The 19,465-nt window shown below is 45.8% G+C and overlaps 1 protein-coding gene across 1 annotated transcript in view; it reads right to left on the bottom strand.

Annotated features, from left to right (window-relative positions):
• Positions 1-12,568: 12,568 nt before the first annotated feature.
• LOC138471491 (vomeronasal type-2 receptor 26-like) overlaps positions 12,569-19,465 on the bottom strand; it is a 28,941-nt gene continuing 22,044 nt past the window's right edge. The window contains exon 3 of the mRNA XM_069609146.1: positions 12,569-14,117. Coding sequence (XP_069465247.1) covers positions 13,195-14,117 — 923 coding nt within the window. The 3' untranslated portion in view covers positions 12,569-13,194. The remainder of the gene's footprint in view (positions 14,118-19,465) is intronic.

Raw genomic sequence — 19,465 nt, forward strand, 5'->3', positions numbered from 1 at the left:
TCTAGTGAAAGGAGCCAAGGGAAGTTGCATGCGCTATCCTGTTACCAACTCGTGTGGTGTTAAATGGTGGTCGGAGCCGGGCTTGTTGAACATTGTGAACAGGGCTAGGGGCAATCAGTGTAGCCAATTCTTATTAAGTTATTTTTTCTTAAGCAGGTCATTGAGGCATTCACACACCCCGTTCGTTTCTGGGTGATAGCACAGGAGAATTTGTGTTGGATGCCCAGCAACAATGTAATATGTTGGAACATCTGATTGGCAAATTGAGGGCCATTGTCACACCACAGGACCTCACAAATTCCCCATTGTGGGAACACTTCCTGGACCAGAAACTTCACTGCTCTGAGGGCGTCAGGATGAGAACAGGGGCCAGCCTCATTACAACAGCAGAAGGGACATACAACCATTAATATGTAATGGTGCCCTTGGCAGATTTGGATCATGTTGACATTGGCGACGTGGAGGTGTTGGAATGGACCAACTAGACGAGGTATGGCTCCTCTCACAACTCTCAATGTATGTTCTGAAGTAAACTGCTTAGAAGTCAGACAATTACTCATGAATTCAGCCACATGTTGGACAGAACCATGTTTCTCTAATATGGGCTGCAAGCACTTCCTTCCCTGTATGTGTTGGATAATGTAGCTGTCTCAATGCCGTGTGCAATAGTGCAAGTGGTATAACCACGTTCCCTGTGTTATTTTGAAAACATAGGGCTTCTGTCAGAGAAACTGTACACCCCCTCCTGAGCCAAAGGCCTTTCTCCTCCCTGGGTGCAGCTCCCTGCAGCTCCATAATTTGTGTTGTTGGTAATATATTGTATCCCTCCTTTAGTATCATTGTCCTTGCATGATCACATGCGTTTGACAATGCCTCCATTTCTAGCCAGTCCCCAAAATATGTGGTGCATTTTGCTTCCACGTCTGCAGCCTCATGTCCCCTTGTGACAGGGTCCTCTCCTCTTGTGTGTGCTTGACATGTTACTATTGCTAGTTGCTCTGTGGATCTCATGTACGCTGAATCTGAATAAAGTGTCACTTCCTTTCCCAGCTGCGCTCAAGGGCCAATACTAAGGCTACTAGCTGTGCTGCTGGTACTGAGTAATGTGATGGCAGTCTTGTGCTTGTGACTTCCTCACTAGTCCTGTCTTCTCTCAGTCTCACTACTGCTGTTTCTGTATGTCTCTCCCCAACTGTCTGGTCAATTATTGGTGATCCATCAATGTAAAGCACATCTCCCTCCCCAAGTGAGTCCTCCTGTACCTTGCGAGTGTCACTGAATTCTTATGGATTTGCTGTGTAGTCATGTGCGTTGTCACCCTCCTCACGTCAGCGATAAATGTTGGCAGGTTAATAAATCTACATTTCACTACCTTGAGGGTATGAGTGGGATGGTAACCCCTCATACCACAAGGCTCTCTCTTTTGTCAGTGTGCTCTTTGGTCTTTCCAGTATTGCAAAGAGAGCATGCTCTACGTAAAGAGTGGTGCTGCATCCCATGCTAATACTCGCTGATTTGTCCACTGCGAATGCGGTGGCAGCCAATGCTCGCTCGCATGGATAGTGTCCTCTCATTACAGGGTCTAATTTCCCACTGTAGTAGGTTAGTGTCTTGTGCCCCAGGCTAGTCTTCTGTGTCATTACCACTCATCGGAGTTGGAAAATAGGAAGAATTCCATTTGATAGTCTGGAATCCCAACACTGGAGCTGTGCAGATTGCTTCTTTCAGCTAGTTAAATGCTTCAGTCATTTCTGTTGTTCATCGTTTTTCTGTGCTTCTTTTTGTGCAGTTAGTAAGGGTCTGGTATATGTGCTGTAGTCAAATACCCATACCCTGCAATATTTGCATAGTCTCAAGAACTGCTACATCTCTATGACTGTTGTGGGTTTTGCTGTCTTACGTATGTCGTGCTACAGATCAATATGTCATCTACGTACTGTATGACTGTGCTCTTCATCTGTATGTTGCCTAAGTTCATCTGAAAGACCCTGTTGAATTTGGACGGTGATTCACAGTACCCTTGGGGAAGTCTTGTATGTTTCCACTTCTTATTTCTATATAGCAATGAAGTCAAGTCTTGTGAGTCTGGGTGTACTGTTAAGGAGAAGAACGCATTCTTCAAATCTAAGACAGTGAAACAAGCAGTCTCTGTTGGGAAGCTGCCCAAAATTGTCGCTGGATTTGGAACTAAAGGATATTCTGCTTCTTCAATATGAATAAGAGGGTGCAAGTCCTGTGTAAAATGCCACAACCCTCCTCTCGTCTTTTTATCTTTTTGACTGGGTACACTGCTGTGTTGCATGGTGATTCTGATGGCACTACGATGCCTAGCCTTGCGTCACTAGTGCTGCACTAGCGCTGCAATGGTTCAGTAGATCCCTTCATCTGCTTCTCTTGAGAGTGGGTACTGTTTTACTTGCAGTGAAATTGCTCCTGGCTTCTGCTTCATCTTTACTGCTCCCACCCTCTTCAAAAGCCCCACATGATAGGGGCAAGTGGTCCATAGGATGCTGTGCAGTGCTTAATTTGTAAAAAAATAAGTGCCAGTGCCCAAAAATCTTGGCCCCATAATGCCGGCCCCGGAGCCAGCGGGCAACGCCTGCAGCGTGGGCGGCCCGGGTCAGTTCAGTGGGATATGCATTTGTCAGGTACTTCCATAATGGTGGTACCTGGCCGTAAAATGGCAATAGCTGGGTAATGGTGTGAGTACCTGTGTTGGTACTCATTTATCGACTTCAGAAGGAATGAAAGGCCGAGATGGCCTTGCTGTGGATTTGAAGCTGCAACCTGCAGATCACACACACATTGCAGCAGCGAGCGCTCAACCGATTGAGCTATCATATATGCTATAGTAGAATTAGTGATTATTCTTTAGTGGATACCATTAAACTACTAACTGAGATTTAACAGCAGACTTAACTAAGTTAAGTTCATCTAGGTCTGGTGCAAAGTTGGCACATGCCAAGCCTGCATGCATCTACTTTCAGGCTTCAGAGGTTGGCAAAATAGGGAAAGCAGCACACTCACAGGACATCCCATACTCTGAGCATGACCTCATACATGCAAACATACATCCTGCTCCAATACACTAACCATGCCCGCCGTAGCATGTCTGTGTACTTGTCTTCTTGATGAGATCTGGGATGAGCAGGCGCTGCAGGTCCCTCTTCTGGATCCTGGGCACCTCGGGCAGCCCCAGCTTGTGCAGCAGGGCGTCCCTGACCTCCTATGTGGTGAAGGCGCTGGCCAGGCAGAGGGTGCAGAGCAGGATCAGCGTGCACGCTGCGGCTTCCATGGTGCTGCTGTCAGGTGTGGGGTGTGAACACGGGGGCCGGTCCTGAGCAGCTCTGCCTTCTCTGTCATCGGGGTCTCATGCTGTCTGCACTGCCCCCGGCTTATAGAATGGCAGTCGCTCGCTGGCAGGAGCCGGAGGGGAGGCCAGGGCACATCAGAGAGGGCTGCCTCAAAGGTGACACCCCAGGGACATGAAAGCCAGTCCTTTGCACACACCCCAAACACTTTCTTCTGCACACTGGCCCGCTTCCTGTGTCTGCAGCACAATGTGCTGCCGATCCTCCATCCCGAGTCCTCCCGGACACTTTTGATGGAGGGAGCGGAGTGGGACGCTTCCCTTAGGTACATGCTGCAGCAGGCAAGACCTTCAAGGGGGGGCGGTGGGGTGCACTTGAGGTTGAAGGTGCGAGTTACAGTGCCTCGACAGCAAATTAAAGTGTTTCAAGCCGCTGGCGTTAAGTGGCAGTTCTCTAGCATGTGCCAACTGGAACGTGCTCTGCACTTATTAACATCTCGCCTGGACAAAATGCTTCTGCTTGAAGCGCTTAGCATTCTAAAGCAACTCACAAAGCACTGTAAAGCTGTTCATTAATATTAGTGGCAGTGCAACAAAATGCGTGTGTGAAGACCCGAACGGCTTGAGAACCTACAGACAGTGAGTGAGTTTTAAATTCCCTGCTAACTAAGACCGGTACACTCAGATGTACTGTGCTGTCCCACCCCTCGCCCAGGCCCCCCCCTCAACCACTGCATACCGATGGCTCTTTGTGTTATGTCTGGCCCACGGACAGCCCCCTATCCTGGTCTCGCCCTCACAAAGTTGTTTTCGGAAGAGAAAAGACTCATGACCTCCTGCCCCCGTCCACAAGTTGTTAAGGCGTTAAAAAATAACCCTACCTAACGTAATCGGTGGGCTGCTATTACAGATTACTGCACCCACAGACCACACACAAATGCAACCAGGGCCGAGGGCGCCGACCCAGACTCATGCATTCAATCCGGGTGCACTGATAATAAATTCTAGCTCCTGGAAGCAATAACACCTAAGCAGTCTGCCCCCCAGTACCAAGTCACGTCACAGGTGTTAAACTGTGCGTACATGGCCACCGTCAGCCGACGAGAACAAAAAACCCTAATTCTTTAAAGTAAAAAAAAAAAAACCTGGGCCCCTTGCTTGATTTATCCTTGCGTCCCCGCTGCCCACCCCCAAACCTCCTAGCCCGATTGAGTTCAACATTTATCAGCCCCGCCGCATGTTGTTGTAAAAAGGTTGGGAACCGTAATGACGTGAAGCCTCAGGTGCATCTTTCAGCTTAACTATAAAGCGACTCATCTTTTCTGCCGAGACCTACAAGTAGAAAGGAGCTGGGACTGGATGAGTTTGCGGGGTGGAGGGTATTGGAGACTTGTTGGTCGAATTGTTTTCCTGTTGAGGGGAGGGGATGAGAGCGGGCACATTCTGTCTTTGGAGTCCGATACGAAGATTGTGGAACACACGTATACAAGTGTGACTGAAATTGTATTTACAAATGGTGCCCATTTGCTCTAGGTGCTGTCATAGGTTTTTTGGAACCTACTGACCTGCTTTGGAGAATGCTTCCGTTGATAATGGTTGCTCCTTGGAAGTCATTGCTCGGGGAGTTGACGCAGTTTCTGCTGTGAGGCAGACACAAATCACTGATAGGGAGCAGGCCGGGCTGAGGCAGCCCTGCCCAGCCCTGCCACTCCCTCCCAGTGTTTTTTAACACTGACTGCTGGCACCATAGTGTCGCGGCCTGCCGCATTAATCAAACAAAGGTAACACTTCAGTGTTACCTTCTTTTGATTAATGCAGCGGGCAGGTGCCGGCGGGGCCGCAAATGATCTGTAAATTACACATCCTTTTCAACGTAGGTGTCCCGTGTCTGGCAAGGCCTCAGGAACCAGCCCCCAGGGCCTCATCATGATTTCGGCCCGGCCACTAGTGTTCTGGTGCCCAAAAAAGAGTGCTGGTGTTGGGGACCGGCAAACACCGGCACAAATTAAGCACTGATGCTGTGTACTTTGAACAAGTCCTCCTTGAGAAAGGTTGGCGGTACCTTCAGCACCATCGCCATTATCTGTGGTACCTCTTTGTAATGTATCCTCACCCAATATGTAACACTCATTTCAAACACCATCTCATGTTATGATATTTTGTCCCTGAATAATTCTTCATGTTTCACTGTGGTCAACTTGTATTCTTCAGCTATGGCAATCATTGCTCGCCATGGTCACCCTGTGTCATCTGTCCCATGCACTGCTATCCATTCATCTCCTTCGATTACTGCCTCTAATTCTAGTGGCAATGTGATTCCTTCCTCTTCATCTAATGATATCTCTGGTCTAAACAAGTACTCATAAGGAATGCACCACATCTTCCCTTGAATCCCTGGGAGCCTTGCTATTGCAATCTCAGTCCCATATTGGAACAGCTCCTTGTCCTCTGGAACCATCCTCTGTACTCTTTGTCCACAATAAGCTTGAATGATCTCCCTTACAGTGATAAGGTATATCCCTGGTGTGGAGCACACGATCCCCTTGTCAGTGACTGAAATAGTCATGTTAAGTCTGCTCATAATGTTTCTCCCCGTTATGTTTACATGTGTCTGTCGGGGGTGAAAGTAGGGGCAAGGAGAGATCATGTTCCCATATAGAAAGTGTAATATTTCTGGCCCACTTGATCTCTACCTTCACCTCTAATGTTCAGTGTTATGCGGATGAAACACAGCTTCCCTGTAGGCTACCCTCAGCCTCTTCCTCCTCCTCGCTCATTCCTTACTATCAGCAAATCAGTCTTGGGCTGCTAAGGATATGATATGATATGATATGATATGATATGATATGATAGGTTATTTATAACGCGTGAAATACCCAGAGGTTTCTAAGCGTGGACCCGGGGATCGAACCTGTGTTGCTCTGTGTCGTCTTGCTTCCAAGGCGAGCATGTTGCCCCTGAGCTATCCTTCATATTCAAGGATCTCTGCCTCAATGCCAGCAAGACAGAGATCATCCTCATTGGGACCCCAGCCCCGCTTTCCCAATTTCCCACTGGCTGGCCTCCCTTGACTCCACTCTCTCATTCTCTTCTCACATCTCGGGCATCTCTAAAAACTCCGACTAGCAGCTGCACCTCCTCAGAGGTATTCAACCTTTTCTCACCTTCCCGGGAGGATCACCATCTTCAGAACCCTGTTTCTCTGTAAGCTGGACTACTGCAACAGACTCTTTCTAAATCTGCCCACTACTCTCTGCCTGCTACAACTCACCCAGAACAGAACCACAAGACTAATCCTTGGCCTCAACCCCAGGGACTACATCTCTCCGGCACTGAAATCCATCCACTGGCTCCCCATGGCTGCTAGGATCAATTTGAGACCATCTACAAGGCTTTCTGGGGCCGTGGCCCACACTATCTGCACCGCTTTCTTCCTAAATACTCTCCTTCTAGAGCCCTCCGCTCGGCCTCGTCCAACTTTCTGCTTGTGAGCCGTTTTTCCAAGCAGAGATTTTGGGGTAGATCTTTATCCTCTGCAGGTGCATCCCTCTGGAACAGCCTCCCTGCCTCTGTCCTCCTTGAGCCAGAACTCCTTAAATTCTGGAAACTCCTCAAGATCTTCCTTTTCTATTCCTCTTTCTCTCTCCCTTGCTAACTTCCCCTCTCTTTCTCTCCAGCCCCACTCCTCCATCTCTCCCCTAACTCTGCTCAGTTTTTGCTGACTGGTAGCCTGGCTCACCTCCAGAGCCTCACAGGTCCCAGCCTCCCCTGTCAATCTTTACACTTGCCTCTGGGCCTCTGCACTATGCACATCACTACTTCACGTTCAGCTTTCATTCCATGAGAGGGGTAACCCTACTGCCCTTCATCATATGTTTCATGAGAGAGGTAACATCTCTGCACTTAACCCAGGGCCCTGCTAGACTGGGTGCACGTGTTTCCCCCTCCCCACTCTCCCTCCCTTGCACCTCTGCCTGAACCTTTGCATGACTTGAACCCTCTGTCCTCTCCACCTTTGTCCCCCTCCCTAATCTGCTTGAGCCTGTTATCCTACATGCCCTTGCACTAGGTGAAATGCATAGTACACTATTTACCTTTTGTTAGATCATTTACAAAGCTTCAAGGCCTAAGAATGGCTTCTGGTTTTCCATTGCTCCCTTCCCGCCTTGAAGCACGTAGAAGCACTTCAATTTCGATTTGCATACATGTAGCAACATCAAAATTGAATGAATATAATATGGAAACATATTGTGCAACTTAGCCCGCTGAGGTTTAAAACACACAGGTTTTCACGTGCAGGTGTATTAAACATATGGGGTTGGCAGGGTGACAGCTTAAACCACTTGGGAATGGCTATTTGGGGCCTTGGGATGGCTCAGGGTATTTGTTCTCGGAAACTGTTAAGCAGTGTGTGAGAAACCTGAAGGTGTCTCCCTAGTTAGTCCCGGGGATCTGTTAACCAGGTGGCCAGGACATGGCCATCGCTATTGTATCCAGTTGCTGGGGGCGGACCAGTGAGGCAGGTTCATCTGGATAGGGGGTCCTCGGGGAGTGGGACACGGATGGGTGAGATGCGGTAATACCCATCGTTAACACCTTTTCCCCATCCTACTACGTAAGACATTCAAAAACACTGCCCCCCCTTTTCCGACACGAACGCTTTTGCACAACACAAAAGACAACGGACTAACACCCAAGCTGTTTACCTGACATGTCCCAATACAAGGGTCAGGCAAAGTCAAGCAATTGGCCAGAATCACACACACCTAACAGCCCTTTCCTTGCCCCACAGGGATAAAAGGTGGAGCAAGAGAGCACAGTACAATCAAGGCAGACCGCACAACGAGACAACTAATCAAGCCCAGCAATTCAAGAGAAGGAGGAAGGCGGAGAGAATCGAAAGGGGGACAAGGAGAGAAGCAACCTTGCCCTTTCTGACTCAAACCTGTGAAACCTTCAAGGATGAAAAAGTAAGCCTGAGAAAAATAGCTGTACAGTCTTGCAGCAGATGTCAACGGTACACGGTTCATGCCTATGCCAATAAGCAGGAGCGAGAGCGACGCCTGCTACCGTGGTGCCATCCTTGACTCCAGATACCAAAGAAGTCAATCGGTTCATCACAGCCAGTGATTAGAGAGGAGAGCCAATAATCAACCGAGCTGTTTTGAAATAAAGTTGCAAAGTGGATTATTGAGAAAAATTCAAAGAACTGTCAAACTGTTAAGAGAAGACCAGCTGTAGAGGTGACCGGCACCACGTGGATTCTATTTTGAGAAACTCTAGTTGATCCCCTATTGATAGAAACTACTGATACCAGAAGACCATAGGAGAGCCGCTAAAACAGGTCAAAGTGGTCATACAGGTGGTCTAGCAAAATCCCTGCACAGTCGCAAGTCTTTGACCGACAAACTGTTAAGAAAGCAAGGAAAGTGAATCTTGCATCAAGAGAAAGCAAGGGAAGTGAAACCAGCATCAAGAGAAAGCAATGGCAGTGAATCCTGCATCAAGACAAAGTAAAGGAAGTGAATCCTGCAATCGCTGACAGCTAAAGAAATTGTAAAGTGGCAAGAGTGAACCCGGCGGAGGGATACCAGGAAAGATGGGCGAAGTCTAAAGTCCCAAGAAACAGTGTGCAATAGTCTACAGTAGTCGCAGCCACCACAGGGGCCTGACATTTAACCAGAATGAATGGAAGAACTTAACGCAGAGTACAAAGCTTGAAGTGGCCGATCTTACACACATCTGCCATCTGTTTGTCCATGGAGAGGGAAGATCTGATTTTTACCCCCAGGTTTCTCATAGAGGGTGACGGCAAGGGAAAAGGGCCAAGAAATAAAAGCCAGAAATCCGTAATCCAAAAAAGGAGAGAAGAGGTGGTACCAACAACCATGACCTCAGTTTTATTATCCTTTAACTTTAGCCAGTTGGTCGCCATCCATGAGCCCAACTCCTCCAGACACGTCCTAAACTGAGCAGCTGTATCAGATCTAGTAAGATCCAAACGGACCAAAATGTGTGTGTCATCGGCATAGGAATAGCATCGAAACCCATGGGACAGAATGAGACGAATAAGGGATCTCATGTAAATATTGAATAGTATAGGGGAAAGAGTGAATCCCTGAGGGACTCCGCAAGAGAGCAGTACAGGTTTTGACAGGAAAGGAGGAAGAGAGCTCAACTGCGAACGCTCAGCCAAGAAGGCCGTAAACCATCCTAGAACTTGGCAAGAAAGACTCGCCGCCGAAAGACTGGAGATCAGGGTGAGATGGTCAACCGTGTCGAAAGCAGCCGAAAGATCTAACAGAAGGACTGCTCCGACACCCCCCTGATTCACCAGACAGGCAAGGTCATCTAGCACAGAGTTCAGGACTGACTCTGTGCCTCTCCCAGGTCGGAACCCAGATTGGAAAGAATCAAAAAATCCAGAGGATTTAAAGGAGGAGGAAAGCAAAGGGGCCCTCAATGCCTCCAGCACCTTCATCAAGAAGGGCAGGAGGGTAATGGGGCGAAAACTGCCAAACTCCTCAGGGTCCAAAGAGTTTGTTTTTTTTAGCAAGGCGATAACCAGAGCGTGCTTTAAGGTATTAGGAATAGCCCCAGGTTGAACAAAACTTTCATTTGTTTGTTATTTTACTGACCCTCAAAGGCAAGAGATCTTAGCTGAAAAGAGACTAGGCCACTCAGGCTAAGAGAGCCTCACAACGCTCCGGTACTGGTAACCTTTAGGGATGATTCTGATTTAGAATCATTCAGTCATAAACTCAGAGATAATAGCTTGGCCCCACTAGCTCTTCAGCAATACGTATTCACCAGAAATCTGGCTCTTCAACAATGCATCATTTGCAGGGCGAAACTAACCTCTCTCAGTTTCCAAAACTAAGCTCATGGTCCTTCCTTGTGGATGAACAATCCAAGGTTTGGTGAATTTGCTGCACATTAATAGGAAGAGCCATCAAAAAGAAAGTGACATTGTTATGGATGTCCTTCCTTGTGGATGAACAATTCAACGCTTGGTGAATTTGCTGCACATTAATAGGAAGAGCCATCACAAAGTGACATTGTTATGGATGTGTGGCTGCCACAAACTATTTATTATTGTGGTGCCCTTTCTGACACCTCATGCTTAGAAAACAAAATGTCAGAAAGAACCGTAATTCCTCATATTCAAAGTTAGTATCCACACCGAAAAGCAAGACCAAGCAAGATTTTGCCCTTCTGCTCCATGGGAGTTTTCTGTCCTCCTTGATCTCACCTTAAAACACCTGCATTATCATTCCACAGGTTTTTTGCCCCTGGCACTGTCCTCAAGGCTCATCGGTCTTGCTTGGAACCAGGAGTGAGAGACCCTTTTGGCTAGACCGCAGTCTCAGCGAGTTAGAAATGATCTGTCTGCCGATGGGCTTCCCACTTATCTTTTAGTTCTTATGTCACTACAGCGTGTCAGGCAAGAGTCAAGGTGAGCCGTGTCTTCTTGCTCCGCTGATTCCAATAACCCTGTTTCCTTGGATGTGGATTCTCTGTGTCCATGTTGTACTATTTAAAGCTCAGACCGAGCTTGAGATCAGCGGATCACTGTACAAGATGTGGGCATCCAGGGCTTGGGCTGGCGTCTTTTAACAGTAGTGCAGTACTGTGAGTTGCAGACTGCAATAGTCTGCACAGTCATCAGGATTAATCTTTGATCAGCCACATTTCGAGAGCTTTGTAGAATTGGAGAATTATGGGGCAACCCTATATAGTAGAGGGATAGCATATTAACTGAATTTATATGTTAATATATACTGTTTATTAGGATTCCACTTGTTACTAAAGGTAAAATATCACCAACAGGAGCTGCAGTCACCCTTGAAAAGGTGAATGACTATATTTTAGTTTGGTGATAACTTGTTTCGCATGTCTCCTGTTCCAGCAGCCTTATTGTTTGGGGATCTTCGGGTTATGTGTCATTTGTTTTGACAACCCCTTCCTCGCGTGCTGCTGTAGACTCCACAGACCTCCTTTTGCTTTTAAATAACAGCACATTAGGAGCTTTTCTTTAGTCTTAAATTATTTGTTGTAATCCTTCTCAATGGGAAAACATGGAAGAATTCCTTATTTGCCTCACCTAGGGTTACTGGTTAAGGGGACATTTAAAAAAGTCATTTCACAATTTAAACTTCTCTTTTTTGGCTCTTTTAAAGCTCTGCGGTTCCAGCGAACTGAGAACCCACCCATATATATATCGCCTGTCAATGATGGTAATTCACCGAGATTGTCACCCCAAGCGCAAAATTATTCTCTTACCCACCTTGACAAAAATATCTTTCAAATGGAAACACACGACTGCAGCTGTTCACAATACAACAAACAGCTTTGAAGAAATACTAGTGAATTAAGCCTGAAGCACATTGCTTGGACATCATATATTTTGACCTTAACAAGCTGGATTGTCTCTGATGGATGCTGCTCAGCTGTGATGTGGCAGCTACCTAACAATACCTGTTTCTTTCTCACCTCGGACACTCTCGCATTGCAGAGAGAACAACATCACATCTTATTCTTTAAAGTGATGACAGATCTGGAACTGCGAAACGCACAGCTCACGTCACTGAGAGGAAAGACCAGGTGGTCTTAGTGTATGCCTGATGCTCCTTAGACAATTTCTATTTCTACACCAAATAAATTGCACACATTACACAGTAAAGGTATTTTCATTATTAAAAGCACACACCCTGTGCATAAAATCATGAGAGGTTCTGAGATTTCAACACTGCATAAATACGTAAGACACACATTAAGAAAGTATCCGCTCGCTGGATGTCACTACAAGCCACAATATAATTTAAGCCCATGACATTCTCGTACGAGTTATATGCGCACCGACTTTACTATTCCCCCTCCCACAGAAAATGTGGGATCCCCTATACATGTATACATTCCCAACATTGTACATTTATATGTCTTGAAATGATTATTTTGAATTACTTCAAAGCTTTATCAATACTCTATCATGCCTGCTGTGCAGTTGAATTCTGTTTTCACTTCTCTTTCCAAAGACATCAATGTTTATGGGGGGAAACATAATCAGTGGTGTCCCTTCATTAAAACTACATAGGGAGGGGGGGGGGTTCAGATTATTCGACAGTTGACATTTTAATGACATTACAGGGAGTGACATCGCATGATCTTCAACAAACAATTGCATTTTTTATTTTGCAATCTTTATTGATCAAAGGCGGAACGTCTGAATAAACAGCCATTGATAAGAGCCACAAATAAACAATTATCAAAGCTAGCAAAAATGTCTTGCATGCATACTTGTAAAATATCATATTTGAGAATTCACAGAGATTGCAAAGGAGAGGTCTCCAGGATCATCACAGGGTTTTCCCAAAGATGAAGGCAGAGTCTGTTCTGCAGAGGATTGTTGTCCTGATTGTGGCTTTCCATTTTGCCCCATGAAAGGTTCACATAACTATTCAGATGGACGGAACCATACCAATGGCTATGGGTACAACTTACCGCTTAGTAAACGCATATTCATTCTTCATCTCCTTTGGTGGGAAACCTTCAACCGAAGAACTTTGCCTTAACTCAGTATTGATAGAAAGTGTCCTTAATACTGTCAACTACAGTCACCAAGAATAGAGTATCATGCTAACAAATATGCAGAATGCTCTTCCATACAATAAATATCCACAACCGTATCCGTAGTAGAACATGGACTTCACAGCAAAGTATTTAATATACATTTTCACAGAAAGTGAAAATATCGCATTTAATCCCGAGTTAAGGCGCTCTTGAATATATACAGAATGATTTATGTTAAAACAACTACCATTAGCTTTTTAAGATATGTAGCTGAACTTTGATTTTAGCAATTTGAGCTTCTCCCTATAAGACGATTATTTGCTGTTCTCTTTTCGGTGAGCCTCTTTCTTCAGCAAGTTTTGTCGTGTGTTCATTCTTGGCTTTATCAAAATGATGTAGCATTTTGGGAAAAATAGGAAGGCCAGCAGACCACAGGTGGAAGCCAATATGGCGAATATCTCTGTGGCCACCATGTATTTGCCACGAGTGCTGCGGTAGGCCGGGAGGAAAGAGATCCAGACGCTGATGAATATAAGCATGCTGAAAGTTATAGACTGTGCTTCGTTAAAGCTAGAGGGTAACCTTCTGGCTGTGAAAGCCACCACAAGGCTCACAAATGCCAGAAACCCCATGTATCCAAGCATGCACCAGAAGACCTTGCCAGATCCCTCGTTGCAGGCAACAATGATTTTTCCAGGTTCGATGTCCATGTTTCTTTCTGGAAATGGAGGCGATACGGTGAGCCAAGCTATGCAGACCATAATCTGGGGCATCAGAGAAATGCCGATGACCATGTTGGGAAGCTTGTTCCCGGCCCATTTCTTCAGTTTGCTGCCAGGTTGGGTTGCCTTGAAGGCAACAACCACCACAATGGTTTTGGCCAACACGCACGAGACGCAGAAGGTAAAGATGAGACCAAAGGTTACCTGGCGGAGTAAACAGTTGAGGCCATTGGGACGTCCAATAAAAAGCAATGAGCAGAGGAAGCTGAGGAGAAGGGCTATCAGCATAAGGTAGCTAAGTTGACGGTTGTTGGCCTTAACGATAGGGGTGTTGCGGTTCTTGACAAATATAACTGAGACAAGCATTAATAGGAAGCAGAAGCTACTGGTAAAGGCCACAAGAACTGTGCCCAGAGGTTCCCTGTAGGACAGGAATTCAGTGGGCGTTGGGATACACATATTCCGTTCTTCATTGGACCAAAGTTCATCTGGGCAGACTGCACATTCAGCAGAATCTGTTAAAAAAATACCAGAAAAGTTTTAATTGACAGCGATTAATCATTATTGTATTAATCAAATCATTCACAATCCTAAGTCGTCTGATGTGGAGACTACAAGGCATTTCAAGATGCTCCCATTGCTCTCTCTACAATTGACTATTAGCAAGAGATATTTTTAACTTCAAATGTGTATGTTAACAATTAATTGAAAGTGGGATCCCGCACGTATGGAAATTTCAGTTCAATTAAGTGCAGGAATATTGATCAAATTTCAAAATCTGCCCCAAACCCAAGGACATCTCGAGCACGAAGATGAATTTCTTCCTCTTGAGTGACATGCTCAAATCGTTTCTCTCTGGGAAGAATCCCTGTCGTGAATTCAAGCAAGTTGATTTGTTCTTTGGAATTGGTAAACAGATTATTTCGGGCTGGAGGACTGCTAATATGTGCATAATGATTCTTCTCTTTTTCTATTTCTCTTTGCCATTTACTTTTGCACAAATCAGCATCAGTGATACCACATGAAAAGGAGTAGGAACCCCGATTTTGCTGCACAGTAAGACTAAACATATGTACATCCTCTCTTTCAAACGCTAGTTTAGACGCTGGGGTAGATGGTCTCAAAGAGAATCTCATCCTCTTTCCTACTCAGCCTCTATAGTGGGTCCCAATATTGAGCAATCATTCAGACCTCCAAATTTGGTTTGTATAATTCAACGTGGATCAACCGTTTTGCTCAGCCACTCCTCATCCTCAACATCTATCCTGTTTGTTTTATCTGTAATGGTGAGGTCATTAACTTCATTTACATTGTACTTGATAGAGGAGGATTCTAGAATTCTAGGTACCCTTCCCTTTTGTTTCACATCTTTGCAAAGAGCAGCGGTTCCTTCAACCTCACCATTCACACATGTGGACTGGGGTACCGAAACCGGACAGGATTCATTACATTCAAAATTGACAACCTCACCCTCTGAGGCTGTCTGATTCCACAAGTCTTCATTTAAGGACATTTCATTCATCATCTCCACACTAGTCCTTGCTGGACTATGTACTCCCATATGTTTTCTTCCACTTCTTAGACCATTCACCATATTGCCGGACACACACCAGTGTGTCAAGTATCAGGAGAGAAAATAATATCTATACCAACCAGTATTGGGAATTTCTAAAAACAGTAGTGACACTTAATTAAACTCTGGGTGAGGTTCCCAAAATACTATCAGTAGGGAGGCTAAGACTGTAGTTGTTGCTTACTCGAATCAGGAAATGTCACAACATAGAGCATTCAACCCAATTCAACGATATAAAGAACGTAATATTGGTCATATATGCATTATAGAACACAATGCTTACTCAGAAGGCAGGCACCGCGCACCCGCCACACCGCCAAACAGCCCAACAGCCACTTGCAATGGCACTTCCAATGCACGCGCGCGATGCGCGCGATGTAGAAACTGAGGATTGGACGTTGGCGGGCAGGTGGGCGGGGCCATAAGGGGGGAAGATGCAGGCAAAAGGAAACAAGTTTGGAGAGACAGGGAAGAATATAGGTTAAGCACCACGGACCGCGGTAAAGCTGCTTGTCAAAGTAAGACAAAACCAATGCCAATGGTAGTTCAATTACTTGGGTAATGTAGTCAGATGTTCTTAATCCAAAGCCGTGTTACGGCGAATAGCAAGAAAGTCACTTCCACTTGCAGACGACGTATCAGCACAAACAACAAGGAAGAGCCAGCTCCAGCAGCATAGATGCAGCCCAACAGCCACTTGCAATGGCACTTCCAATGCACGTACGCGATGCGCGTGCACTCCACTAGTTGTAGAAACTGAGGATTGGATGTTGGCGGGCAGGTGGGGGGGCCACAAGGGGGAAGTTGGGTAATTTAGTCAGATGTTCTTAATCCAAAGCCGTGTTACGGCAAATAGCAAGAAAGTCACTTCCACATGCAGACGACGTATCAGCACAAACAACGAGGAAGAGCCAGCTCCAGCAGCATAGATGCAGCCCAACAGCCACTTGCAATGGCACTTCCAATGCGCACTAACCTCTATCTCTCCATCTCTAATACTTTGGACATCCATGCCCCTGCCATGAGTATCAGCCTGCAGCCTGCCTCTAAATGCAACTCTTGGTATGACTCTGACTTGGCAGCCTTGAAACGCAAGTGTAAAGCTGCCGAGCGGAAATGGCAGGACTCAGATAAATCCTCTGACAAAATGGCCTGCCACTTGCTCCAAAGGAACTATCGTCTCGCCATCCACTCCAAGAAGAGGGCTCATGTCCAAGCCCACATCTCTGGGGCAACAATCGACACAGCTGAACTTTTCAAAATCGGCAATGATTTGCCAATCCTACTGCAGTCTCCCCCTCTCCTCTGCCCTCCCAAGCTCTCTTTACTGTACTTGCCTGCCACTTCGCCACCAAAACTCAGGCCATCCTGTTCTCACTGTCATCTACTCCCCTCTCAACCCCCCTCTTATCTTGCCTTCCTGGGCCCCTCTCTAACCCCCTCTCATTCTCTCCTCATTCTCTCCCATTGCGCCGAGTGATGTTTCCAGAGTAGTCCGCCCTATGAAAGTCTACTCCAGTTTGGTTCTCCCCTGCTCCTACAGGACTATCAAGGACAACATCTCCTCTCTTGCCCCTTCCTTGGCAGACCTCTGTAACCACTCCTTTGCCACTTGCTCTTTCCCACAACCCCTCAAGCACTCTCTTGTGTACACTCTTATAAAAAAGACGTCTGCTGACCCTTCATTGCCCGGCCAACTACCGCCCTATCTCTATCACCCTTTTCTTGGGCAAAGTCATGGAGAAGTTGGTCATCCCCCAACTGCCCCCCCACTCTGAATGGGCTGGCTGCCTCCACGACCACCAGTCTGGTTCAGAGCATCCAGAGGCACGTAAACTGCTCTCCTGAACACACGTGAAGACCTACTCTCAAACCTGTATTCAAACTCTGCCTCTGTTCTGATCCTTCTTGATCTTTCTTTGGCCTTTGACACAGTCAGTCATGCCATCCTCATATATCGTCTCTGTGATTCCCTAGGCATCACAGACCAGGCACTGGTGTGGCTGACCGCCTTCCTTTCTAACGGACCCTCCCAAGTGCAATTGGTCCCTCTCCTCCACCTCACTCTCTACCTGTGATGCCCCTCAGGACTCTACCCTATTTTCATGGCTCTTCAACATCTACCTTGTCCCCCCACCCACTTGATCCCCACCTTCTCTCACCCCACTTCCAGTGTTACGCTGGCAACACTCAGCTTTCCTTTAAACTTCCATCCTCTACCTCCTCCCTATCCTCCCGCATACCTGACTGCCTGACTGCTATTCCGCCATGGTGCAATAATAACAATCTGTGCCTTAATGCCAGTCAGACAGAGATCCTTCTCATTGGGAAACCTGCTCCCTGTTTCCCTCCACTCTGTGGCCACCCTCTTTGGGTACCCCCTCACCCTTGTAAGAGGATTCAATTCAACACTACAGCTAAGTCAATGCCTAGTCTGGGATACTGAATGGAAACCCTTATTAATATATCTTTATGTCCAGTTCATGCGTTCTGGATGACTACCCCTATATAACACCCCTCTCTTTGAATAACCCTGACCCCACTGAGCCAAGAAGTAGTTCTGTTTTGCAAGTTAAAAGGTTTATTTGATCATTTAAACAATATAGATATATATCACACTTTATAATAAATTAATAATTGAATATCACACTGAATCTGAGCAGTAATCAATAATGGATAGTCTGGCACTAGCACACTTCTTTATAATCAATGATGAGTGGTTATAGGATGGATAATATAGCAACAATACTTTATGGTTTCAAATGGATGCAAGGTGGAATGAAAATGCAGTACAGAAAATACTCAATATGCGTTCAACAAAAAATTGTAATCACTTTTCTCTGGCAATCCCCTCCCCCCTTTATGCAATGCAAGGAAATGGAAGGAAAGCACACAGTTCTCAGAAATGCAATCAAATGTAATTCAGTTCACCCCAGCAAGCTTAGACCACAGAAGTTGGAACACAGGCCCAAAATGCTTTTACATGTGCTGGCAATGAAGTGAAAAATATGCTACAATGCTTTTAATTCCCTATAGAGGTTCAGGGTGAGTGGAATATACTTGGGATGAGTTCAGGCTCACTTTAGCAAGGATCTAGGAGTAACTAGCAGGTTAAACGAATTTTTGGCAACTGAAAGCAAGAAAACTGCTGTTTTCACACGTTGAGAAATGTGCAAATCGCGGTAAAATTCGCGTGTGCGTTTTTCGCGATTGCGGCAAAAGTATCGGGGGTAGGAATGCGGTTCTAGGTTCCTAGAAAAGCCACGATTCCCAGCTTTCAGAGGAAAGTTACTGCAAGTCTCTAGCACAAACGGTTACGGAGTTATGAATGATTAACTAAAGGTAGTTTTTCAGATTTGAAATTTTAAAGTTCAAAATGACAAATGACAGCTAGCAACTAGAAATGACAGGTGACAGCTAGGAGGCAGTTCTACTTAGATTAAAATAGATTGAATTATATTATTTTAACTAAGAGATTGGTTCTGCACAGTCTTGCTAGGTACACTATATTTCTTAAATAAATGGGCCTCGCCACGGATCTGGTCAGGTTTTAGACTGGACTCTGATCTGGTCTCTGCACTTCACAGTGATATGGGTCAGCTCTCTCTCTCTCTGGATTCTGGAGATTGATGGATTTGAAGTCTGGATCTTTCTGCACAGCTTTCTCTAGAGATTGATGGAGGTAAAGTATGGATTTTCCCGGCAGAGCGTCCCGCAGCAAATGGATTTGAAGGTCCCTATCTGTCCTGTCTGTCTGCTTTTATGTGTTTTGAAAATGGGTGTGTGTGCAGCATCACTAAGCTCTACCCCTCTCCACTTGTCATTGGCCACTTCATCCGCTTCCCCTTGATTGGGGGAATGAAATGAAGTGTCATCATGATGAGGTCTGTTTATGGTACAGAGACCCACCCCTGTCAAATTACACACAATCTATATTTTGACCTAAAAGACATATTTGCACAGGTACACATTTGTTTAAAATTACATGCACCCATCACATATCACAGGAGGTATACCCTGTCCAAATCGGCTCTTCCTGGGAGCTTGCATTCAGAAATGGCGACATTTGCGCTTTTTAACTGGTTTCGCAATATCGGACATTACCCCAAATTTACACACATGTGCGCAAGGAGTATGGACATTAATTGATGAAGTGTCAGATTTTTAACATGCATACATTTTAAGTAATACCCTCTTAACTGCTAGTTTGCCCCCAGATCATGCCACCGGTTCTAAAAACCTCTTAAAATGTGGGCAGAAAAATCACAAGAATTATGGTATCATTTAAAT

Source organism: Ambystoma mexicanum, chromosome 1p (assembly GCF_040938575.1).
Source record: "Ambystoma mexicanum isolate Mex_15411 chromosome 1p, UKY_AmexF1_1, whole genome shotgun sequence".
Lineage (NCBI taxonomy): Eukaryota > Metazoa > Chordata > Amphibia > Caudata > Ambystomatidae > Ambystoma > Ambystoma mexicanum.